At 48.7% G+C, this 25,664-nt stretch overlaps 1 protein-coding gene across 1 annotated transcript; it reads right to left on the minus strand.

Annotated features, from left to right (window-relative positions):
• Positions 1-17,599: 17,599 nt before the first annotated feature.
• IBA57 (IBA57, iron-sulfur cluster assembly homolog (S. cerevisiae)) lies at positions 17,600-25,661 on the minus strand (the record flags this gene model as incomplete). Its single annotated transcript, XM_008590399.1, has 3 exons — positions 17,600-17,991; positions 18,178-18,518; positions 25,369-25,661. Coding segments are annotated over 3 exons (1,026 nt in total), but the record flags the coding sequence as incomplete, so codon positions are not given.
• Positions 25,662-25,664: the final 3 nt, after the last annotated feature.

The raw sequence follows: 25,664 nt of genomic DNA on the forward strand, positions 1-25,664 counted from the left end.
AGTGCAGTGGCTAGGGTAGAGGGAATGGGGAGTTAGTGTTTAATGGGCACAGGGTTTCAGTTCGGGAAGATGAAAAAGTTCTGGAGATAGATGGTGGTGATGGTTGCACAACATGAATATAGTTAATGCCACTGAACTGGATATGTAAGAATGACTAAGATGGGGAATTTTATGTTATGTGTATTTTAACAGAATAAAAAAAATTACGAAAAAATAAGAGAGCTGATTATTGAGATGATCAATTACAATACAGCAAAAGTTTAATGTGCAAATGTTCCTTGCCTATTGGAGCAAACAGAAGCCACACCATTCACACGTTTAGGTCTAGCTTTTCCAAAGCATTGGAGTCATTCTGGCTTAGCCTCAGAAGAAAACTAAAATCGTCTTTGCAAAGGTGATTCTGGGGTCATAATTCTGCAAACCTTTTTTATGAATGAAAAGACAGAGAACAGATCTGGTGACCACATGCACGTGACCCAAGGACGGGAGTGTTGGAAAACCCAATTCCCCAGGACAGGATTCTCTTATGGAAGTGATGCTCTGCTTCAGTGAGCACATTTCTTCGTAAAACCAACTATATACTGTCTCAGCCCAGGGTGTCAGTGACTGTCTTGGTTTTGAAATATCCGTGCCTTTTTTAATCACTCTGATAGTTTCTGAATGTGGTCTTACAGGCTCTAAGACTAGGGTACCTCAAGTGTGTAGGAAAAGTACTCCCTCAGTTTGAAAATCCCAACTGAGCCAAAGAAAGTCAAATTTGAGACACCTTCTTCACTCTTAAGACTGTCAGCCATGCTCAGCACCCACTCAAACAGATGTACGCGTATGTCTTTAAATTTGGGGCAAGTAATTTGATGGCTTTCTTCCTTAGCAACCCAGGCATTAACCAAATGTGGAGATCCCTTTATTCTACAATGAATCTTAGTGAGCTCTGAGGCCACAGTGCAAACCTAATGAACTCACAGATGGTGCTTGTCTTAGACAAAATGTTGATTGTAACTTGGGGGCCACAAAAACAACAATGGGTGCTAAACCAGCTATCCAAACAGTAACAGAAAAAGCCACACCTGCATACTCAAAACTGTAATTTTTGTATCCTCATAATGAAGCATTTTGTGAAAGGGTTTTTAAAGGATTAAACAACATTTCATCAGTAGACTCAAAGGCAAAGTTGCTGAATCTTACTGAAAACTGAGTGTGCACACCGCTGAGCCTCACAGTTTGAAATTCTGCAGCTGGGTTGCTGAAGCAGTTCAGGACCTGTGGCATGATGAGAAATATATATCTGGCCTTTCTTACTAGTTCCTCACACGGAGCTCGTAAATCCCTTGAGATTTCCCGGGTGAAAGGGGTGTCTTCTGTTTTAACGAGGTGACTCTTGCAGGGCTCCTGGATAGCTTCAGGGTGGGAGCTAGTCACCAGAAAGACCAAGTCATCATTAGAAGTCTGGAACTTTCAGCCCCACCCCCAACCTCTGGTGAGAAGGGAGGGACTGGAGGTTGAGTTAATAATGGATCGTGCCAGGCCGGCCCGTGGCTCACTCAGTAGAGTGCGGTGCTGATAACACCAAGGCCGCGGGTTCGGATCCTATATAGGGATGGCCGGTTTGCTCACTGGCTGAGCGTGGTGCTGACAACACCAAGCCAAGGGTTGAGATCCCCTTACCGGTCATCTTTTTAAAAAAATAAATAAATAAATAAATAAATAAATAAAAATAATGGATCGTGCCTATGTGATGAAGCCTCCGGAAAAAATCCCTAAAAGACGGGGTTCAGAGAGCTTCCAGCTCGGTGAACACACAGAGGTGCTGGGAAGGTGGTGTGCCCCAACTCCACGGGGACAGAAATTAATGTACTCAGGGCCATTCCAAACCTCACCTATGTACTTCTTCATCTGTATCCTTTATAATATCCTTTCCTTTATAATATCCTCTGTAATAAACCAGCAAGCATAAGTTAAGTGTTCTCCTAAGTTCTGTGAGCTGTCTAGCAAGTTACGGAACCTGAGGGGGTCGTGGGACCCCTAATTTACAGTTAGTTAATCGGTTGTATGGATACTCTAAAACTTGCAATTAGCATCTGAAGTGGGGGCAGTCTTGTAAGACTGAGCCTTTAAACTTGTGGAATCTGAGGCTAATTCCTGGTAGAGAGTGTCAGAATTAAATGGACTTGTTGGACACTCAGCTGATGTCTAGAGAATCAGAAAATTGGTTATTGATGTTGGAAAACACCCCAGGACCTAATCTATTCTAATCCCTTAAGGAACATTGTAATTGCAACAAACAACTTTACTGAGAATGCAGTTATTTGACAACTGTAAAAAAAAAAAAAGACTATAAAAATACATTAGCTGAACATATTACCTGCATATCCACAACCATCCTTTATATCCATTTAAAAATTTGAGTCAACATTTCAAGTTTTGATCCTGTTAATACACTGATGGTATTATCCAATCAAATATTGTAAACGCTAGACATTTGCATAGTTATCTTGCTTTACGAAACATCATTCAACTGCAGAAATCACCTGGTGCCAAAAGGCTCTACCTCCTGTTACTAGACCAATTCTTCTTAATGCCCTTTTAAAAGATTTTAGAACTATACTAAAAAAATAATCACATGTTTAAAAAAACAATGGTGAGAGATGCACTGGCATCTACAATTACGCTGGAAGTTGACCCAACGTGGGAAGAGGCTTGTGTCCCTCTAGAACAAGTCTACAGAGCCTCATGAAGCCTCCTAGTAGAGTGATATGTGAGAGACTGTCTAAAGTCATCACCAAAACGTCACCAACATTCTAATATCCATGAATATTATGTGATTGTTAATACAATTCAAATAATAGAAACAATAATAATAAAAATGAAGACATAATCACTAAGGCATTCACTTATTCTCATAAGACTCAAAGGAAAAGTTGCCGAATCTTACTGAAAACTGAGTCTTTTTTGCTGTCTTCTCTCATTTCTTACCCCATATTATTCACATCAATACAAAATAATCCAGCTGCCTAAAAGAGTGGTTCTCAGCATTGGCATTGAAATCCCCTGGGGAATTCTGAAACTCATGCCCAGACTTCACTCCAGGGCAATTCAATCAGAATATCTGGGGGTCAGAGAAGTCCAGACAGCAGGGTTTCTAAGGCTCCCCCAGGTGACTGCACAGCCTGCAAGTTTGAGAACCACTGGCGTAAATCTTGGTTCAGAAACAAGGTAGAGAGGTTACATGGGTTTTGCTGACCCATACCTCAGCAAAACAAGTAGAACTGGTGAAAACTAATTAAAAAAAAAAAAAACGTGTAATATCTGGAAATTCTGTAAGGGCATACATCAAATGAAGAAACACGTATTCACAAAATCTTCTAAAACTTGGTAACAACAGAAAGAGGCTGTGGCACTTTATCCAACCTCTCCCCACACAGCTTGATGGAAGCTCCACTCTGGGTAAGTGAAGCCAAGAAGATGGGGCTCCCTCCCCTCAGCTCCTAATGAAGGGATATGGTATCTTACCAAGATGAGCAGACCAACAACATTTGTCATCCCCTCTGATTCCAAGCTGAAGAGGCTAAATTCCTGGTGAGTGTGGCTGGTAGTTTGGGGCCACCCTTCCTCCACTCATAGGAATGAAGCTCTACCCCAGGCATGGAAGGCTGAAAATATTGGGGCCCTGATTGCCTTCACCCCAGCATACTCATAGAGCAGGGGTTCCATACCAGGAGAAGCAAACCAAGAATACCAGAGGCTACCACTGTCCAGAGAACTGACTCAGAGATTGCCAAGGGGGAAAAGCAGTCCACAAGAACAGAGAGTTACAAAGCTCTCTCCAAAGGAACTGACTTTTTTTGAAACAGAGCATGAAAAAGTTCAAGCCTAAAGGTGCTCTTGAAAACAATTTCTCCTCTTACTTAAAAGCAAAAAGCTCAACTGTAGGCCAGTGAGCTTGCCAAAGAGAACCACAGCTAAGAAAAATCTCCTGCGGTCAGAACAAACCTCAAAGACTGACCTCAAAAACCACCACTGACCAAAGATGATGGAGCAATGACTTACAACACTAAGGTCATCGGTTCAGATCCCCATGCTGGCTAGCTGCAAAAAAAAAGAAAGAAATCAGCCAGTAATTAATAGAGTCTAACAGCTGGGTGTCACATCAATTGAGACCGACAGCTTAACAAAGTGATTGGGCAAAGAGACAATCAAAGTGAGCCCTCCTAAAATCAGTCATCCCAGGGTGACTTTGTGCACGCTCAAGGCTGCACCCTCTGAGGAGTGACACCAAAAGCTTTACACTGCAGAGGAGATAGACTTTACTAAAATAGTCTAGCCAAGCTGTTAAACAAATAAATACATAAACAGCAAAAACAAACCCATAGAGGAAGGAGGGAAATCACATCCAGAGTTGCCACAAGATATTACCTAAACTATCCATGTTTCAACAACAACAAAAAAATTATGAGATATGAAAAGAACAGGAAAGTAAGAAACATACATGGGGGAAAAAATTGGGCAAAAGAGGGCCAGCCCGTGGCTCACTCGGGAGAGTGTGGTGTTGAGAACATCAAGGCCCCGGGTTTGGATCCCATATACGGATGGCCGGTTAGCTCGCTGGCTGAGCGTGGTGCTGACAACACCAAGTCAAGGGTTAAGATCCCCTTACTGGCCATCTTTAAAAAAAAAAAAACTGGGCAAAAGAAACTGTGAGAGGGCCCAGATGTCACACTTAGCAGACAAAGACATCAAAGCAGCTATTATAACTACGTTCAAAGAACTTAGGGCAGCCATGCTTAAAGAAGCAAAGGCAGGCAGTATGATAATGTATCACCAAGTAGAGAATAGCAATGAAGATATGAAAAGCATTTTTTGAAAACCAAAAGGAAATTCTGGAGTTAAAAAGTACAATAATTAAAGTGAGACATTCACTAGCAGGGCTCAGTGGTAGATATTTTTCTCTTCTTGGTACAATTTGGAAAAAAAAATGCTGGCAATTAAAAGAAGTTAAAGTCCTATTATACAAAAAGTAAATATAAATTCTTTTCAATTTCATTTATATTTATCTTTGTGGGGTACAGTGTGTTGTTTCAATACATGCATATACTGCACAGTGATTCACTTAGGGTAGATAGTTTTGTACCCTTTAGTCCACCACTTCTCCTCCCCCCACCTTCTCCCCTCCCTGCCTTTAGTAGCCTCAATGGTAGATTTCAAATGGGAGAAGAAAGAATCTGTGAACTTGTAGATAGATTGACAGAGATCATGCAATCCAAAGAGCAGAGTATAAAAAATGAAGAAAATAAACAGAGCCTTGGAGAAATGTGGTACACCATGAAGTGCATCAACATACACATGAGAAAAAGAACTCATCATGTACAAAGGAAAGCCAGTAAGATTAACAGTGGATTTATCATCGGAAACAATGAATGCCAGCAGGCAGTGGAGTGACAGAAACGAGGTAGAGTAATTCTGTATAGAAACTTTTTATGGGGGCCGGCCCAGTGGCGCACTGCTACAGTGCGCCGCTTGGGAGCGCGGCGGCATTCCTGCCGAGGGTTCCGATGCCACATACAGACCGGTTCCTGCTCACTGGCTGAGCGAGGGGCGGGCGCAGCACCGAGGGTTGCGATCCCGTTGCCGGTCCCGGTCCGGTACTGGCGCGACACTGAGGGTTGCGGTCCGTTGCCAGACACGAAAAAAAGAAAAAAAAAAAAAAAGAAACTTTTTATGTCCAAAACAAAATTAAATTACTTCAATAAACTAGAATACCTTTGTGTGTATAATTGCCCACATCTTCTTCATCCAAACCTTGAGCACCATGTGGGTATAGGCAGCAAAGCACGGATTTCCTGGGAAAATCATTCTCTCTCACCAAAATAGCAATTAAAACAGAATCTTAAAAAATCCTAAATCAAAACATCACAATGAATGCAATGGGCTTAAAATTGTGTTAATACTATTCATACTAGTGACTATTATTAAAAACTTATTTCAAATTCTGAAAGGTGCTTTAAAACACCTGCCGGTGGGGACTGAAATGCTATTGACTGAATTCTAAAAATTCTCTTATGGGTTCTTAACATTTTCTTATTGTGTTCAAGAGGAATTCAGTTACAATTTCTAATTCAGGTGAAAATCTAAAAATGATCACATAATTTGATAGTGTTTCATGAAGCAAAGCTTGTAGAAGAATTTAAAGTAAATGCAAGAATTTTAATCATCTGTTTTGGTCCACTAAAACGAATGTCAGGGAATGTATACAAACATTTTTTTTTGACCCAAAGCATTTGCCAAACCTTTGAAAAGGCTTATGGAAAATATTTTTGACATGTCCAAGGAAAATGAACCTCTGGGCACCCTTGTATCAGCATCAGCAGGACAGTTGTGAGCTTTCTCTCTCCCTGTCATGGTTTAAAATTAGAGTTTGCAGGGCCTGGTAGTCACATGGAACATGGTGCTACCTCCCGCCCCCAGCAGCTGCCATCTCTCCATGGAAATGCTAAGATTAGGACTGCACAAATTCCTAGGGTAGAAATTAAGTGCCACAATTAACTAGGTGACTTAATTTGGCAATACAGCCATTCTATTATGATTAGAAAGTTTCTTTTCTCATTGCCCTGACTTTGCTACAAAGTGACTCAGATCAATCTCTGCTTCCTTGGTCTTTCTGAGGAACTTCAAGATCCTCACTCATGTTCTCCTAAACCTCAGGTTATGGGTGCAACATCCTATCTTTGTCTTCTTGTCCCATGCCTGTCCTAGGAGATGTGCTAGCAGAGTCATTTGTAGGGCACACCACAAACTTGTCCAGGGCTTCCAGGTGGCCACCGTGAGCTCTTCAATGGCCTGCTGGGCTAGCACATCTAGGAGAGTTGAGACGAGAGGGCCAAGTGAGGACAGTGTGCAGAGAAAGCTGTCCAAGAAGAGACAGTCTCCGCTTTTTAACTGTTGACTATCAAATCTGCTGACAACTTACTCGGAAAGCTGTAGTAATTAAGACCGTGGCTCAGGGGTAGATAAGCAGATTGATGAAAGTATAGAGCAAATAAAAACTCACCCTCACACAAGAAGACAACAAGGTGTCATAGCAGAGGAGTGTGAAGAATGCTCTGGACAACCAGCTATCTTCTGAAAACAAAAACATTGGATTGTTGAGTGGTTTCCCCCCAGAAAAAGATAGGTTGAAGTCATCATTCTCAGAACCTGAGAATGGACCTTATTTAGAGATACGGTCTTTGCAGATATAATCAAGTTAAGATGAGGCCATTAGTGCAGGCCCCAATCCAATAACTGCTATCCTCCTATGAAGGGGAAATTTAGAAACAGAGGCAGACACACAGAGGAGAAGGTCATGTGAAGACAGAGTCAGAGACTAGAGTGATGTGGCCACAAGCCTAGGAATACCTGGAGCCATCAGAAGCTGGAGGAGACAAGGAAGGGTCATCCCTAGAACCTCTGGAGGGACCATGGCCTTGCCCACACCTTGATTTTGGACCTCTATGGGAAAACAAATCTCTATTATCATAATCAATCTTCTGTGATTGATCAGGCAGTCCTAGGAAATGAATACAATGTCATACACAAAACTCAAGCGATTAAACATAGTTATCATACGATCCACCAACTCTACTGCTTGATTTATACCCAAGAGAATAAAAAACGTTCATAAAAGTTTGTACATGCATGTGCATAGCAGAACTATTCACAGCAGTCAAAAGGTGGAAACAACCCAAATGTCCACCAATGGATGAATGGATAGACCAGCTATGACATATTCATACAATAGAACACTATTCAGCCATACAAAGGAATGAAGTACTGATTCTTGTATGAACCTTGAAAACATCCTGCTCAATGAAAGAAGCCACATACCCAAGGCCACATGTTGTACGATTCCATTTGTATGAAAATAACCAGAACAGGTAAATCCATAGAGAGAGAAACAAACTGATGGTTGCCAAGGTCGGGGGTGGGGGTGGAGTGCAGAGTAGTATGGGGTTTCCTTCTGAGACGGTGAAAACATTTTAAAACCACATAAAGACTAGGGTTGCTCAACACTGTGAATGTACTAAATGGCACGAATTGTACACTTTAAAATGGTTTATTTTATGTCATGTGAGTCTTACCTCAATTTAAAAAAAAAAAAGGCATCCTGTAATGAATTTTAAAACTCATCTGTAAAAAGGCAAAACAAAACTTTCAGAAGAAAATTGAGGAGAATCTTTGTTCTCCGCAAAACAAACCACACAAAAAAGCACACCTTCTAAAGGGGTTAAATAAATTTAACTACATTAAAATTTAAAATGACTATCCAATGAAGACACCAAAAACAAACCGGAAAAGATGTCTGCCACAATGTGACTTGCGGAAATTCTTACACATGTGTTATAATCTATATACAAGAATATTCAAGGCAGCCAATGGCATCAAAAAAAAAAAAAAAAAAATGGCAACACACTCAGTTACCAAGAGGAGAATGAAGTGAATCAGAGCACATGCCTGCCAAGGGTAGGGTGCAGTCATAGAGAGAATGTTGCAGACCCTCACACACAGATGTGGGAAGTCACCTGTATTAGCACTCTCCAGAGACATAAAAATAATATATATAGATATCCCCTAGTGGTCCTGAATAGATAGATGAGGTGGACAGATGGATAGATGGATGGATAGATATAGATGACAGATAGGGATGATCAATCAGTGACAGATAGATGATAGACAGATACAGATGACAGACAGAGATAGATGATACATACACACATACATTTATTGTATGGAATTGGCTCATATGATTACGGAGGCTGAGAAGTCCTGAGATTTGCAGTCAGCAAACTGGAGACCTAGAACTGCCAATGGTGTCGTTCCAGTTCAAAAGCTGGCAGGCTCAACACCCAGGAAGAGACAATGTTTCAGTTCATGTCCAAAGGTAGGAAAAGACCAATGTCCCAGCTCAAAGAAGTCAGGCAGGAGGAGCTCCTTCTTGCTCAGCCTCCTTGTTCTATTCAAGTCCTCAACTGATTGGACGAACCCCACCCACATAGGGGAGGGCAATCTGCGTCACTCAGTCTACCTATTCAAATGCTAATTTCTTCCAGAAACACCCTCCCAGACATACCCAGAAATAATGTCTGGCCAAATGTCTGGGAACCCCATGGCCCAGTCAGGAGAATAAAGCTACCACAGTTCTGTGGGGTCTGTGAACATTTTTAAAAGTTAAAGTAATTCTGAGACAAAAAGGTTGGAGAAACACTGCCTGAGACTTCCCAAGGTACCTCTGATTTACACAGGACACAAGTCTAAAACCGTGACATTAGACAAGAAAGAACAGCAATGGTATTGAACAACTGACTTCAAGACTCACAGTTTATAAACTAACAGCTCTTGGTACAAGTGGTAGAAATATACCCAAATTTATATGCACACGTGTGTGTGTGTGTGTGTGTGTGTGTGTGTGTACGTGCACACACAAACATTTTCTAGTTAAAAGGAAAAGATTTTCGAGATGGATAACAAAAATTAAAATCTAAATAATGCCTTTTTATTAGAGACACATCTAAAACATGAAAGTTAAAAGTATAAGATTGAAGGCCGGCCCATGGCTCACTCGGTAGAGTGTGGTGCTGATAACACCAAGGCCACGGGTTCAGATCCTATATAGGGATGGCCGGTTTGCTCACTGGCTGAGCGAGGTGCTGACAACACCAAGGGTTGAGATCCCCTTACTGGTCAACTTTTAAAAAAAAAAAGTATAAGATTGAGAAAATTCAGAAAAGGCAAATATTAACCAAAAGAAAGCTGATGTAACTATATTACCAGTAAACAATATTGATTTTGTGAGAAAATAATAGCTAAACTTCAAGAGGTCATTTTTTTTTTTTTTTGTCCTTTTTGAGACCGGCTGCACTGCGCTCAGCCAGTGAGCGCTGTGAGCGCACCAGCCATCCCTATATAGGATCCAAACCCACAGCGGGAGCGCCACTGTGCTCCCAGCGCCGCACTCTCCCGAGTGCGCCGCGGGCTCGGCCCTCAAGAGGTCATTTTAAAAAGTTCAGTTCACCAGGAAGCTGTAACACTTTGAAACTTGTATGTACCTAATAACATGGCTTCAAAATATAGAAAGGAAAAAAAAAAGAACTGCAAGAAAAGACAAACGCACCATCTGGGGGAATGTCTGAACAGACAGACTTCTCTTAGTGTTTTGTGGTTTAACTCCATAAGGCCATAAGAGATTGAAGCAGACAATGCACAAGTTAGATCTCACAGACAGATGTAGAGCATCACACTAGTGATGGAGAGGATGCATTCTTCTCAAGCAGAACAAAATGCTGACCAGAATTTGCCACCTACAGGATCAGAGTGCAAATCTCAATAAATTTCAAAGGAATATCGTCATATAGACCATGTCCTCTAGCCAGGATGTTAAAATTCATTTAAAACAACATAGAGAAAAATCCCCATTCATTTAGATATCACCTCTAAATAACTCAAGGACCAAAAAAATAAATAAATAAATAAAAATGGAAATTTAAAAATATTTAGAACTAAAATATTTCGAACTATGTAACGAACACATAATGTGTCAAACCAATGACATGCTGCCAAGAACAGACAGGGAAAGATACAGACTTAAAAGCTTAGAGAAAAGGAGAAAAAAGGCTATGGAATAAGGCCTATGTAAAAAAAAAAAAAAAAACAAGAAGAAAGGCTAAAATCTAAAAGCTAATCATCCAGCTTCATAAGTTAGAAAAAAGAAAATTGAACAAACACCAAGAACATATAAGGAATGAAATAATAACAGAAGCAGAAATTAATGAAATGGAAGATAAACATGAACCAGAGAGGATAAACAAATACGCAGTTGCTGCCTTGACAAACTTTTTGCAAGACTGACCAAGAAAAAAGGGAATGGCACAAATAATCAATATTATAAATAAAGGACAGCATTACAAATGCTACATGGATTAAAAAGCCAAGTGGACATTGGCCAAAACTCATCGAATTGCACACTAAATAAATGAAACTCATTGTGCATCAGTTACAGCTCAATAAAGACGACTTTTAAACATAATATGATGAACAATGTTCTGACAATAAATTTGTTTTCTGCTTCGGTTTTGGTGGCTGGTACAGGGATAGAACACTGATTATAATAAATTTGAAACCTTAGATGATATGGACAAACTCCTAGAAAACATAATCATTACTTCAATTCATACTTAAAAAATTGCTAAACTTCAACAACCATTTATGATCTTCCAGTTATAAGAACTTTCTCAACTTAAAAAAGGGCACCTACCAAGCAGTCTCAGCACCGAGCAGAGTGGGAAAATGATGGCAAGCCTTACTCTAAGATTAAGAGCGAGGTGAGGCGCCAGCACTCATATTCCACTCGACCCATCAGAGAACAGCATGGAAAGACTGAAGGTTAATGGCGTGCCGGAAACAAACAAAACTGTCACTAATCTCAGGATATATGATCGTCTACAATAAAATCCCCAAACCACCTACAGAAAAGAATCACTGGGCTGGCTGGTTAGCTCAGTTGGTTAGAGCATCATGTTGATAACACCAAGGTCAATGGTTAGGTCTCTAACAGCCACCACCACCTGCCACCCCCCCAGAAAACAAAGAAACCTAGGGCCAGACCATGGGTCACTCGGGAGAGTGCGGTGCTGATAACACCAAGGCCACGGGTTTGGATCCTATATAGGGATGGCCGGTTGGCTCACTTGGGAGAGCGTGGTGCTGACAACACCAAGTCAAGGGTTAAGATCCCCTTACCGGTCATCTTTTAAAAACAAACAAACAAACCTGGATTAGCATGTTTCACTGTTCCTAAAACTCTTCCTCCTGTGTTCCAGCCTGGCACATGGGACGGCTCCTCCACTCAGTGCCACTCCGTGGTCGCATGGTCCAGATGCACTTGCTGCGCTCCGTGCTCTGTTCTCCGTCTTCGCAGGCACCAGAGCCTCACCACCCTGACACCTTCTCCAGGGATTACCTGCCTGAACCAAGACCACAGACCTGGGTTCAGACTGCTGGGGACTTGTCGGGAGGACGTGGCTGCTCCCCAGTGCATACAGGCTCAAAACGCAGCCTGAACATGCAGGATCCACACCCAGGGAACTCTACTGCTGCATAAGAGCAAAATTAATAGAAAAGGCAGTTCACTCGGAACACACTGCTTTGGGAATTTTTGGGGGGCGGAGGGATGCAAGAAGCTTTGGAGTTCACTTTTTTAAAATTTTTAATTTATTTTTCTACTTTATCATCACACAACATGAACATACTTCGTGGCCCTTTACCAATTTCTCCCTAATCCCCCCTCCCTCTTCATCTTTCCCACCTCTGGTGGTCTCAGAAAAATTTTTAATTTATTTTTCTACTTTATCATCACACAACATGAACATACTTCGTGGCTCTTTACCAATTTCTCCCTAATCCCCCCTCCCTCTTCATCTTTCCCACCTCTGGTGGTCTCAGTTCTGTTCTCTCTTTTGAAAGTTCAAGGAATTATTGTGATTGTTATCTTTCTTTCTTTCTTTTTTCAACTCTCAATTTATCACGGCTCTATTTACAATATCTAAGAGTTGGAACCAACCTAAACGTCCAATAATGGACCACTGGATAAAGAAAATTTGGTGTATATACACAACCAAACACTACTGTCATAAAAACGAATGAAATTTTGCCATCCACAGCAACATGGATGAGCTTAGAGAATATTATGTCAAGTGAAATAAGCCAGCATGGAAAGACAGAAAGGGGTTCACTTTAAATCAAGCCAATCCAAGCCCATTTCTGCCAGCTGTCGCTCCTCAGCTGGACTCTTAGGTCATGCCCATCTGTCACTTCTCGTGAACTGGACTCTGGGTAGTGTCTTGCTGGGCTCTCCCTCTGAGCCACACAGCTGGGGCAGGACTCACAGGAAAGCCCCTCAGAGCCCCCTGAGAGGTGTTAATTCTGACACTCTTGCTCCAGTTTCCTCTTCCGTGGCAGCTAAGAAGCATTGGTCTGTGCCCGTCAGGCCCACCAAGGTCCGCCAAGGTCATGCCAAGGACAGCTGGCAGCCTGAGCCTGAAGAAAGGAACCTGAAATCCTAATAATGCCCATGCCTATACCACCTGGGCCCCGAACATTGGCTGTCCCAGCCCAGATCCAAGCAGGGCCATCGAGGCAGGAGGGACAGAGCCTGGGGTATGTGGCCAGGACATAGGCCAAGGGACGTCCTGGGAGCTGTCGAGGCCACTACCCAGCTTGGCCACAGCTTCACTGCCCCAGCCGACGTGGTTTTATCTTCTTACTTAAAGACAGGAAAACTGTCACAAAAGGGCTTTGTTGGCAAAGAACTTAATGATTATTCAGTAAATTTTGGTCTTTGTCAGAGATCTCTCAAAATGACAAGTGCATCAGGGAAAGTAATAGCAGGGACCCTGTTGATAAAAAATCTAGAGATTGCTGACTTCTGGTCTACCCTTCATAGATTCATTCATTCATTCATTCAACAATTTATTGAGTGGTTGCTGCCAATAAAAAAAAGATACATAGTGTATTTTATTGCAACAAGTTCCACAGTAAAAAACAAAGCAGGCAACCAGGTTGCATGTGGTGAGGATGGAGCATGTGTGGTGTGGCATGTGTGACGAGGCTGCCTATCTGTAGCAATTTAAAAACAGGAGCTGGAAAGAACAGGAAGACACACCATGGCCTGGATCTTTCTGTGCCACATTCTAGAATCATTTCTTTAGATCAGTTTCCCAACTCTTCAGAAAATACACTTGGATTTTTTTCGAATATTCTATTTTTGTTTATTTAAGTGCTCTTTCTTTTTTAAATGCATTTGATCATTTCTACAGTCTCTTGTTTCTTATTCATATGTAAATTCCTCTTTTTTTGGTGGCTGGCCAGTACTGGGATCTGAACCCTTGACTGTGGTGGTATAACACCATGTTCTAACCAACTGAGCTAACCAGCCGGCCTAAATGCCTCATTTTACTTCCTTAAATATATTTAAAGTATTTATTTTATATTATGTGTCTGGTTACTCCAATACCTGAAAATTTGTGGATTTGATTCTACTGTCTGTTTTTCTGTTGGCTTGTGTTCATGGTATTGTATGATATGCATGTGTTTTAATTTTTTTCCTGCATATTATGTCTTGACATCTTAAAAAACCTTTCTGGCTGGAGAGAGACTGCCGCTCCCTGGGTGAGCCTCAGAGATAAGAAAGGGCCCAGCCGGTGGCTCAGCATGCAAACTGCCAACCCAGATCCCCACTCCTCTATCTGGGGCCCCGCACAACTAGGGACCACCCCTGTAGCTTAGAGCCTGCTGAAATGATTCAAAGTAGGCATCCTAACCTGCTCGCCCTGTCTTACCATTCCCGGGAAACCAAAAACAGCCCTGGCCTCAGCTCTCCCTTGCTCCGGCCCGCCTGCCTCCTGACTGCACTGCGACTCCCTGCGTGGCGCTGGGTGACCCCTCTCTATGACCTATGGAAACAAGCAACTCTGTTTCCCTGAGGCCTCCTGTGTGTCCCCTTGCGGGCGCACCTGACTGACCATACCATAAAAGGGCACAGAACAGGGAGCTTGTTTCCTTGGGGATTAGACGACGACGATGATGACGACCTTATAATAAGTGAACATTCCTTGGGAGATTCCCCCTCTGAGGCCTGACTCGGAGGTGAGTTTCTCTAAAAGAGCCTTCTGAAAATACTACCGACTGCGCCTACTCTATTTCTTAAAAAACCATGACAGTTCACTTTTCAGAACTTCATACTTCTTACAAAACAAATTCTGAGGCCCTGGAAGACAGGGCTTTCTGAAAGGACCAGTTGTGGCTGTAGTCAGAGCAAGCATTTTTGTGGCATGGTACTTTCCTTTTTAAAACCATGGAGACAGAACATGGAATGTGTATTTGTTTGATGTGAACCACATATTTTGAGATCCCAGTACTCGGCAAGCCCTGAAGAAGTTTAGGGGACACCGAGAGTTAAAGCAGTGTCTCACGGCAAATCTGCCCACACTTAAAATGATGCCATGGCTGCTTCCCTTCTGGTTACTGGCCCTCCCCTAACCTGCCACACCCTGGGGACACACACTGCTGCATGAAGAGGATACCTTGCTGCGGCCTCAGCTCACCACGGAAGCTGAAGAACCCTGAGCATTTTTAAGCTGGGGCACACCCACTCAAGCAGGTGACACCCAGCTCTGTGTGACTCCCAGCTCCCGGTCACGCAGGCCATGAGGACCAATGCCTGGCTGCAATTGGGGGGTGGGGAAGACTGGCTTCCAATGCCAATCAAGTGTCTCAATGTCAGTTTAAAAGCAGCAGCCTAGGCTGGCCAGTTAGCTCAGTTGGTTACAGCACAGCTTTATAACACCAAGGTTAAGGGTTCAGATCCCTGTATGGGCCAGCCACCAAAAAGAAAAAACAAAAGTAAGTTTAAAAGCAGCAGCCAGTGGGGGCTGAAGTGGCACCATGCCACCTGCTTATAAAGCACCTGTGCACAGGCTGCTGTGCCCACTACTGAAGGTTTCCAGAGCATGGAGCTCTCCTGTTAAAATGTCCCCTCCCGGGCCGGCCCCGTGGCTCACTTGGGAGAGTACGGTGCTGATGACACCAAGGCCACGGGTTTGGATCCTATATAGGGATAGTCGGTTCCCTCACTGGCTGAGCATGGTGCATACCACACCATGCCGAGGGTTGCAATCCCCTTACTGGTCAAAATAAATAAATAAAAATAATAAAATAAAATGTCCCCTCTCCAGTACACCAAAGCTCAATTAAAAAAAAAAAAAAGCCTGACATACATGTTTCTACAGAAAGCAGAAAGCTGGAGGAAAAGCCGAAGGACCAGTGGCCTCTGTCTTGGCCCCCGCTCTCCCTGTGCCGTCAGCTCAGGGGCCGGCCAGCCTGCGCCCCAAGAGCTGTGCCTGAGGTGGGTATAGCCCGCTGGCCTGACCACCTGATGTCAGTGTCATGAGGGGTAGGGAGTTGGGACTGCCCGGCTGTCTCCCTGCCTAAGAGGGTTGTGCACCTCAACTGGTCCAGCTGTCCTGGCCCTCAACCCCATCTTCCTCACCTTCAACTCTCCAGACCGTTCAGGCCAGTGGCCAGGTCCCCTCTCCCCCTCAGTTCCTTCCTCTTCTACCATGCTCTCCCCAAGCTCCATGCTCACAGTTGACACTGGACCATGTGACCACTGCGGCCACAGGTTCTTAGAGTGGGCTCCCTCCCCACTTGGCTCTGCGGCCACCCTCGTGTACCGACTTGGCAACCTTGTGCCCCAGGCTCTACAGGTGACATCCCACCTCTGTGGACTCGGCACCCACTCACTCAGTCTGGGTCCCTGAACCTCTCCCTTATGGCCATCTCACAACGCTGCTGAAATGTTTTACGCAGAGCGTTCAGTTGTTCTCCAGGGAGGGCGCTCCCTCTATCTAGTATCCCGAAACCAAGTCCCAGCCTCCTGCCACCCAAAATGAAAAACAGTTCTGAACAGGCTGCTTGTAGGTCAGCTTTAATAGTCACTCTGGGCCTCCAGGTGACACGCCCCGAGGGATGGAGCTCACATCACAGCAGGATGATGGAAGCTAGTGGTTGAAAAGGGTGGATGACAGCAAGTCATCCCCTCACAGAAAACAGGGCAAACAGGCAAACAAACAGAAGCCCCTCCCCGCCCGGCCCGCCACCATGCCCAGGAGGAGGGCAGTGCTGGTGTGCCCAGGGCAGAGGGCAGCCCTAGCAATCGCTGGTGCGGAACAACCGAGAGGAGACACAACCCAGTGCACAGCGGAGCACTTGCGGAGGCCGGGTTCACTCAGGTGGGCACAGGTGTGCAGTGCTTGGCCCTCCATGCGCAGACACACCCACCCCACCGGATCCAACATACACGATCCGACCACACACAACGCCCCGCCTGAGACGTGACTTGGAGCACCATAAAACAATTCCCAAAGCCCAGCCCTTACCCACCCGCCAACCCCAGATGGCACCCTGCCTCCGACGCCATGGAGAGCAGGCAAGTGGGGTGCAAGGCCCAGGATCTGCTCTGGGCACAGACGCCATCCTGACCTCGGCCATCGGAGCCGTGTGACTGCGTTCGGGGTCTGGCCCAAGCTGAGGCTGAGTGCAGCACACAGGTGGGCTCCCGCAGCATCTCCCCTCCCCCCATCCCCAGGAGGGTTCCTGCTGCTCCCAGCCAGAGGGCTCTCAGGGAGAGGGCAGCCCACGAGTGTGGCAGGCTCTGCAGGAGGCATCAGTGGGGGCTGGGCAGGCAGCATCTCCCCTCCCCCCATCCCCAGGAGGGTTCCTGCTGCTCCCAGCCAGAGGGCTCCCAGGGAGAGGGCAGCCCACGAGTGTGGCAGGCTCTGCAGGAGGCATCAGTGGGGGCTGGGCACAGCCACACCACGACAAACCATGCCTGCAGCTCTGGACGGCACACATACACGCGGGGACTTTCCCAAGTGGGGTGTTCAAAAGGACCACCGTGGGAAGTCAGGCTCACACCCAGCAGGGCACAGCAGATGGACAGGAAGACCTGGGACAGAGACCCTCAGCTACCCAGGCAGCTCCGCCTGCTTGTCCGACCCAAGGGCACCCAGGGCTACTTGGTGGTCATGGGCCACCAGTCTGGCACGGACGCAGTTAAGGCCACCTGACCGCTCTCTGAGGTTGTCACGTGAAGAGGACCCTTGATTTTCTCCGACTGCAGCAGGGCCAGTCCCACATCCCCCTGGCCGGCCCTGAACTTGCCGGCTGCTTGGCCCGACGCAGTCAGCACTGAGGTGCCAGGGGTGACGCCGCCGACAGGGAGGGAACCCAAGAGCCGCACGGGGAAGAGGCGCTTGCGGATGACGCCCATGTGGTAGGTGCGGGCCGTCAGCTCCTGGCCGATGTAGCAGCCCTTGGTAAAGCTCACGCCATTCATGAAGGTCAGGTTGGACTCCAGAGGCAAGGCTACCCCTGGGGGCAGGTCACGGACCCCCTCGGGAACGCCTGTGGAGACCGCAGGGGAGAGACCAACGAGATCAGCCAGATGGGTGCGACCAGTCCCAAGCACCCGCCCCTTCTCTCCTGTTCAGCAACCCCACCCCGGTCCCCTCTGCCTCTCGGCTCCCCGAACCCGACCCGCCCCCGCATCCTCTTCCTCCCTTCCAGCCCAGCAGGCCCACCCGTCCATACCTTGCTGGTACCGGTGGTGGTGATAATCCCAGCGGTCCCCGAGTCGGCCTCCACGCACCAGGCCCGGGCTTTCTCCCTGGGTGAGAAGCCGCCACCCCATGCGCGCAGTCCGGGGGTCGCGAGTGAGGATGGCGGGGGCTTCTGCTCTCTCCTGCAGCGGCGCAGCCCGACCGGCCTCAGGGGTGTTGGGCAGCACCGCCCACACGCGCATCTCCGGCATCTGCTCCACTGTGACCTTCCGCCGGATCTTGTACAGCACCAGGTGCTTCTGCAAAGCGCCTAGCACGGAGCTATCACACTCCAGGAGGAAGTCCTGCACCTCCTCGGAGCGTTCATGGAGCCTGCAGGGAGACAGGCAAAGGCTTGTGGGGGTGAGCAAAAGCCCCTGCCCACCGCTAGCTCATCAAGGGCATGGCGAGGACCAAAGTGGAAAGAGCTGTGCCCCTGGCTGTATGAACAGGCCGTGCTGCCAGAGCACGCATCGTCATGGGCAAACCCCAGCGACCTACAGGCAAAGCCTCTGCTCCCAGCCACACAGAGCAGCTCTCCAGAGCGCACACCTGCCCCAGCAGACAAGTGCACCCCAGGGGACCAGCGCGCAGACAGCCCTGCCCATAGCCGCTCGGGCTGTGTTGTCATGGGCAGACAAGTGCAGCCGGTGACCTACACGCAAAGCACTCTACTCCGGGCCACACGGGGCTGCACCGCCAGAGCACGCGTCGGTGCCAGCACCCAAGTGCACCATGGGGGACCAATGTGCCAGCCATAAAGCATGTTGTCAGGGGCAGATAATTACACCTTGGGACCAAGGCACAGAGCGCCTTGCCCATGGGGCACCCAAGTGCACCATAGGGGACCAATGTGCCAGCCATAACGCATGTTGTCAGGGGCAGATAATTACACCTTGGGACCAAGGCACAGAGCGCCTTGCCCATGGACGCATGGGACTGCGCCCCCCAGAGCGCACGTCCACAGGGGGGCAGACAAGCGCACCGAGGCACCAAGGGGTTGACCAGCAGGCAGAGAGCCACGTGGGGCTGCCTCCTCAGAACCTGTGTCCTCAAGAGCAGACAAGCACATTGCGAAGACCAGCCACGGAGAGCCACGCCCACCGCCGTGTGGGGCTGAGCCTCTGGAGCACGCGTCTGTGAGGGCAGACAGACCCAGCCTGCCTGCAGCTTCTCGCAGAGCTAACGACAGCCCACCAAAGGGCATCGCCCATAGTATTCACTCTGCCCAGGTAGGAAATAACGAGTCGTCCCTGTTTAGAGGAGAGGGAATGGACAGGGCCCGGCAGGGCAGAAGAGCAGGGCCCAGGGGAAGTGAACCTCTGGGTAGGAGGTGTCATACTCAGGTGAGGTGGAAAGGTGTGGACAGCCAGGACCTGCCTCCTCCAACCTGGGGAAGCCATTGAGGAACCCAAGGGTACTAAGGTGGGGTCCTCTGACGGTGGGCAGGAAGGAGGACCTGGGAGACCAACAGACAGGTCATCAGGGTGCAGAATACTCAGTGAGGCCACACACTGCCCATGACCACTGTCCAACTCCCTGAGCCAAGTCTTGGAATCGATCAGGGCCCCAGAACCATCCTAACCTGCGTTCCAGACAGCTCTCACCAGGGGACTTGAGCTGGCATCACTAGAATGCCCCTGCCAGATGGACGTCAGGGCCACTTGCAGACAGGTGGCCACAGAGGAGAAGCTACTGCAGTGTGCGCATCTGAGGTGTGAGGTGGGGGAGGGAGCTAAGTGGAGACATCCTGGATACAACGATGACAGGGCTGGGTGCAGGTTGCAGACGTGGATTGAGCAAAGGTCCACAGCCTGGAGGGAGCTGGGACAGGGAGGTAGGAAAGACCCCCCCCCCAGAGGGCATACAAGAGAAGAGCACGTGAGCAGGAGTGGTAAGGTCATCTCCAGAGTCGCAGAGGATCATTCAGCGGACTGCCATGCCAAGCTCTCTCCCCTGCAGTGCAACTCCTGCCATGCATTCATCACGCAAGCCAGAGGCCACAGAGCTGTGGGGAGGATCAGGCAGAGCAAGCTGCAGCAGCCATGGACTGCCATGCCAAGCTCTCTCCCCTGCAGTGCAACTCCTGCCATGCATTCGTCACGCAAGCCAGAGGCCACAGAGCTGTGGGGAGGATCAGGCAGAGCAAGCTGCAGCAGCCAGTCAAGCTGGCTCACCTTCCAAAATAGTAATCACAGAATACCAAAAACGACACCAGCAAGGGACAGGATTAAGGACATCGTTTGCAAATGTGGGGTTAAAATGCCAGAGGGAATGGCTGAGAGTTCAGAGGAGCCGCCTCACATTAAGTGTGAACCGAGGTCAACACCATTTGTCACAAGGGAAACGCAGATCAGATCTACCCTGAGATGCCACCCTCATGCCATCAGAACAACTGAGACTGAAAGCTGTAATGCCTAGACCACTGGCAAGGGTGCGGAGACAATGGATCCCTCCCATGCTGCTGGTGGGAATAAGACGGCCCAGCTTCTCTGGAAGACAGTCTGCAGTTTCCAACAAAATCAAACACGCCACTAACATACACCCCACAATCTCACATCTGGGCATTTATCTCAGGCAAGTGAAACCAAGAACACACAGAAACCTGCACGTGACTGTCCATAGCAGCCAGCTTTATTCGTGACAGCCAGAAAGTGAAACACACGGGTCTACCACACCACGGGACAGTCCTCAGCAAGAAAAAGGGCCAAGTTACTGACTAAGTTGGGTAGATCTGAGGGTGTTATGGTGAGTGACATAAGCCAATCTGCTGGTCACCCCGGCCTCGCTCACAGGGTGATGTCCTCAAGGGCTCCAGGTTGTAGGGTCCAGGGCACTTTCCAGCTGGCTGTGCCTGTGACTGTCACCAGGCAGGACCTGGGGACCAATGGAGCCAGGATGTGACCCCAAGTCACTCCCACCCCACCCCCTGCTGCAGTGGAGTAATGGGGGAGGCCCAGCTGCACCCAGAGCCGGGCCAGGAACGAAGGTATGGTGGGCTCCTCATCTGGGACAGCTTTCTCAGCCACCACACCACTGACATCTGGGCAGGATCATTCTGCACGGTGGGTGCCATCCAGATATTCAGAGCACTCCTGTCCTCCGCCCACCCCCCACCCCTGTTGTGGCAACCAAAAATATCACCAGACACTGCTGAGTGTTCCTCAGGGGCAGGACTGCTGGATAAAATCTAGGATGCCTAGTTCAATCTGAATTTAGATCAACAACAAAGGATTTTTTATTAATATTTGAGATATAGTAATAATACTGTGTGAGACACACTCACACAACCAAGCATCCGCTGCTTGTCTGAGACTTGCGCGGGCATCCTGGACTTTCACTTGCTGAGCCCACAGCCCCACCTGGCTGCAAGAGCCCAGGAAGAGGAGGGCGGCAGCAGGCGGTACAGTGGTACCGCAGTGCCGGGCATGCACTCACCCTTCTCCTAGTGGGGCCAAGACTCTGAGAACCCACAGAGGACGGGCACAGCCTCCAGGGCGTGGAAGCCAGGACCCCCTCCTCACCTAACCCCAGCCTGGCTGGAGCACCTCCTCCCTACCTGCAGAGCTCTGTATCCAGGTACCAACCGGCAGCTCCTGCAAAGGCTGGCACAGGCCCCGGGCAGGGTTGGGTTTGAGGCAGGGGCAGGGGCGAGGGACCCGGGCATGAGCAGGGATTGGGTCCCAGATGTCCTGCCAAGGAGCAGGCTGGATGTGCCTGGAGGTGCCTGGAGGTCCGCGAAAGGAGGATCCCATCAGATCCAAGGGTTTTCAATCACTCCTTTGTTAAGTGGGCTCCTGCGAGGACGGCAGCACTGAGGACGGGCTCAGCCACGCACAGGCCTGGCAAGTCTCTCCTGCTCCTTGGCCAGCCTCTTATATCTCAACAATAAGAAAACAACCCAATTAAATATGGGCCAAAGACCTCCTAAGACACCTCACGAAAGAAGACACAAAGAAGCATATGAAAAGATGCCAAGGGGAAATGCAAATTAAAACAAGAAACCACCACACCCTTCATAGAAGGACCAAAACCCATAACACTAACAACACCCAGTGCTGGCGAGGGTGCGGAGCAGCAGGGACCCTCGTTCCTCCTGGTGGGAGCGCAGAATGCTGCAGCCACTGTGGGAAACAGTCTGGCGGTTTCTGACAAACTACACACACTCTGACCACATGATTCAGCAGTCACACTCCTTGTGTTTACCCAAAGGAGCCGAAACTTATGTCCACACAACAACCTTCACTAGCTGTTCATGGCAGCTTTACTCACAACTGCCCAAACTTGTTAGCAACCCAGATGTCCTTCAGCAGGTGAGTGGGTAAGCAAGCTGTGCTGCATCCAGACAGTGAGCACTATTCAGGGCTAAAAAGAAATGAGCTATCAAGCCACGAAAAGACAAGGAGGAAGCTTACATGCATATTGCTAATGAAAGAAGTCAGTCTGAAAAGGCTACACACAGCATGATTCCACTGTGTGACCTTCTAGAAAAGGCAAAACTGTGGAGACAGAAAAAGACCAGTGGTGGCCAGGGGTGGGGGAGGCAGGGATGAACAGGTAGACCTCAGCGGATTTTTAGGGCAGTGAAACTATTTTCTGTGATACTACAGTGGTGGATACGTGTCATTATACATTTGTCCAAATCCACAGTATGCACCACACCGAGAGTGAGCCCTGACATAAACATTGGAGTCTGGGTGATAAGGACATATCCATGCAGGTTCACCGACTGTACCAGGGCACCCTCTGGTGGGCGATGTTGATGGTGGGACAGGCTGTGCATGGGGGATGGGGAGTCTGTAGGAACTCTCCATACCTTCTGCTCAATTTCGCTCTGATCCTAAAACTGTTCTATAAGGTAAGTTCTACTAGAAAAACAACCATAAAAAACCATAGCTTCACCTGCAAAGGTGCTGTATCCAAGAACTAAGAACAGGTGCTTTTAGGAAGGAAAGACTGAAGGATAAGAAATCAGAAGCATGAGAGTTGAAATAAAAAAAATCTGGAGATTTGTATAAAGACATCAAGGATAAAAAGATACAGAGAGAGAGGGCCGGCCTGGTGGCGCACTGGAGAGTGCGCCGCTTGAGAGCGCGGCAGCGCTCCCGCTGAGGGTTCAGATCCCATGTGGAGACCAGTTCCCGCTCACTGGCTGAGCGCGGTGCGGGCGCAACACCGAGGGTTGCGATCCCGTTGCCGGTCCCCGGTGCGGGCGCAACACTGAGGGTTGCGATCCCGTTACCGGTCAGTAAAAAAGACAAAAAGGAAAAAAAAAAAAAGATACAGAGAGACAGAGACAGAGAGTGAAGACAGAGATACAGAGAGAGATAGAAAATGCCAGGCAGGAAACCTCCAGAGGAAGCAGGAACATATGGGGGCTTCCAGGGAGAGATGCCCCCGACTCCCCCCAAAGGAGCAGCCGAGAGGGCAAAGTACAGAAAGATAAACAGCCAACAGCAACCAACAAGGAAAACAGCCCACCCTCATGAACAGAAACTCAACAAGTGCCCATAAGTGAGGTGGGCGGGACAGCCACACTGAGCCATAACCCACACACAGGGCGGCCTGGGAGAGGTCATGGGGATCCAAACCCTTGACCTTGGTGTTATAAGTCTGTGCTCTAAGTGGCCAGTGCTATGTACTGGAAACTTGATCCCCACTGTGATAGTGTTTTGAAGGTGGGAAAGCCGATTATGATATTTGAAAGGCAGGGCCCTTAAGAGGTATCAGATTATGAGGACTGAACTCTTGTGAATGGATTAATCTATTCATGGAGTAATGAGTTATCATGGGCGTGAACTGGTGGCTTTATAAGGAGCACACAAGAGAGCTCTTGCCATTCTCAATATGTGACACCCTGGTTGCCACAGGACTCTGCAGAGAGTCCCCACTCAGAACAAGGCCCTCACCAGATGCGCCCCTTGGACCATGAACTTCACAGCCTCAAAAACTGTAAGAAATAAATTTCATTTCTTTATACATCACCCAGTTCAGATATTCCGTTATAAGCAGCAAAACGGACTAATAAAGAAAAGATCCTAAGAGCTTCCAGAGAAAGAAGCAGTTCACGCAGAAAAGGGCTAGACATCCCCACGGAAAGGCTGGCGGCAGGAAGATGGTGAAGTCGTGGCTGCGAAATTCCCAGTGACAATTCTCCACCTGGACTTTGACACCCAGCCAAGCTATGGAGTGAAGCCACCTCACGTGTCTCAGGAAGCCACTAAAGAAGGTGCTCCTCTAAAACCAAAACGGGGGAGCACACTGAGGAACATGAAACAGGAGAGCCGAGCGGGTGGAGGAGGACAGCGTGCTGCAGGCCGGGAAGGCCAGGGGGACCACTCCTGACCACCGGGGAGAGCCCCGAGAGACAGCCCGGCGTGGATCCCTTGACACATGCCCACCTGCCAGGATGGCGCTGAGATCACAGGGACTCAGGTCCCAGGAAGCCCGGCAAAGGGAAACCCAGCACCTTAAACAATCCAGGCCCATGGCCCGGCTTGGCCAGCTACCGTGGTTTAGGGTCAGTAATGTCAGCTTTGGACCCAACACTACCACCACCAGACGCGGGCAGACATGGGAAGGGGAGACAGGGAAACACAGGGCAAGCCGGAGAGCATCGGCACAAGCTGTCAGTCAGGAGGCGGGCCAGGGGTGTTGACCCTTTCTCCCTGCAGTGAAGGAGGGTGGCCAGGGCAGGGCTGAGAGGCAGCCCCCACTGAGGAGGTGCCCCCCTGCTCTGGGCCGGTGGGCGCCCAGACCCGGTCCTGGGCGGGAGCCGCTCGCTGCCCCTGGGAGTCCAGCCCTGCCTTCCCTCCGCTGCGTGGACTCCCCAGTTTGGCCTCCTCTGAACGGACTCCTCCGGGTGCTGGTGCCCACCCCCGAGTGGACTCTGTGTGGACTCCCTTGAGTGGACCGCCCCGGGGCGCCGGGTGCCCATCCCCGAGCACACTCCCCTGGGCGCGGGTGCCCTCCCCCAGTGTCGATTCCGCCCCACCCCGACGCCCTCTGCAGGCCTAATCCTGGGGACCCATCCAGCCCCTGCGTGCCGGTCCCTGGCGCACGCCCCTGGGTGTCTGCCTCCTGGGTTCCCTTTCCCGACCCTCCCCCCGGCTCCGGCCCCGGCTCGCTCCCCTACCCCAACGTGCCCCAGCCCTGCCCCGGCACCCCGCCCGCCGGCGCTCACCGGTACAGAATGACGTCATAGAGCGTCCGGCCCTGCACGTTCAGGAAGTGAGCGTAACCCGCGCGCGCAGGAGCCGGAGTCGCGCCGGCCGCAGAACCCGGAAGCGGCAGCTCATTGGTCAGCAACCCCCCGAGGAAGGACGCAGCGTCCGGACCGCGCACGCGCACCAGGGCGCGCTCGTCCAGCGGGAAGCAGGTCCAGGCCGCTCCGCCCGCGGGATCACCGTCGGTATGACTGGGGACGTGAACCAGGCGGCGCCTCGGGCCCGCGCGCAGCCGCCAGCGCCAGGCCGGGCC

This window comes from Galeopterus variegatus, unplaced genomic scaffold (assembly GCF_000696425.1).
Source record: "Galeopterus variegatus unplaced genomic scaffold, G_variegatus-3.0.2 Scaffold6061, whole genome shotgun sequence".
In the NCBI taxonomy this organism is placed as follows: Eukaryota; Metazoa; Chordata; class Mammalia; order Dermoptera; family Cynocephalidae; genus Galeopterus; species Galeopterus variegatus.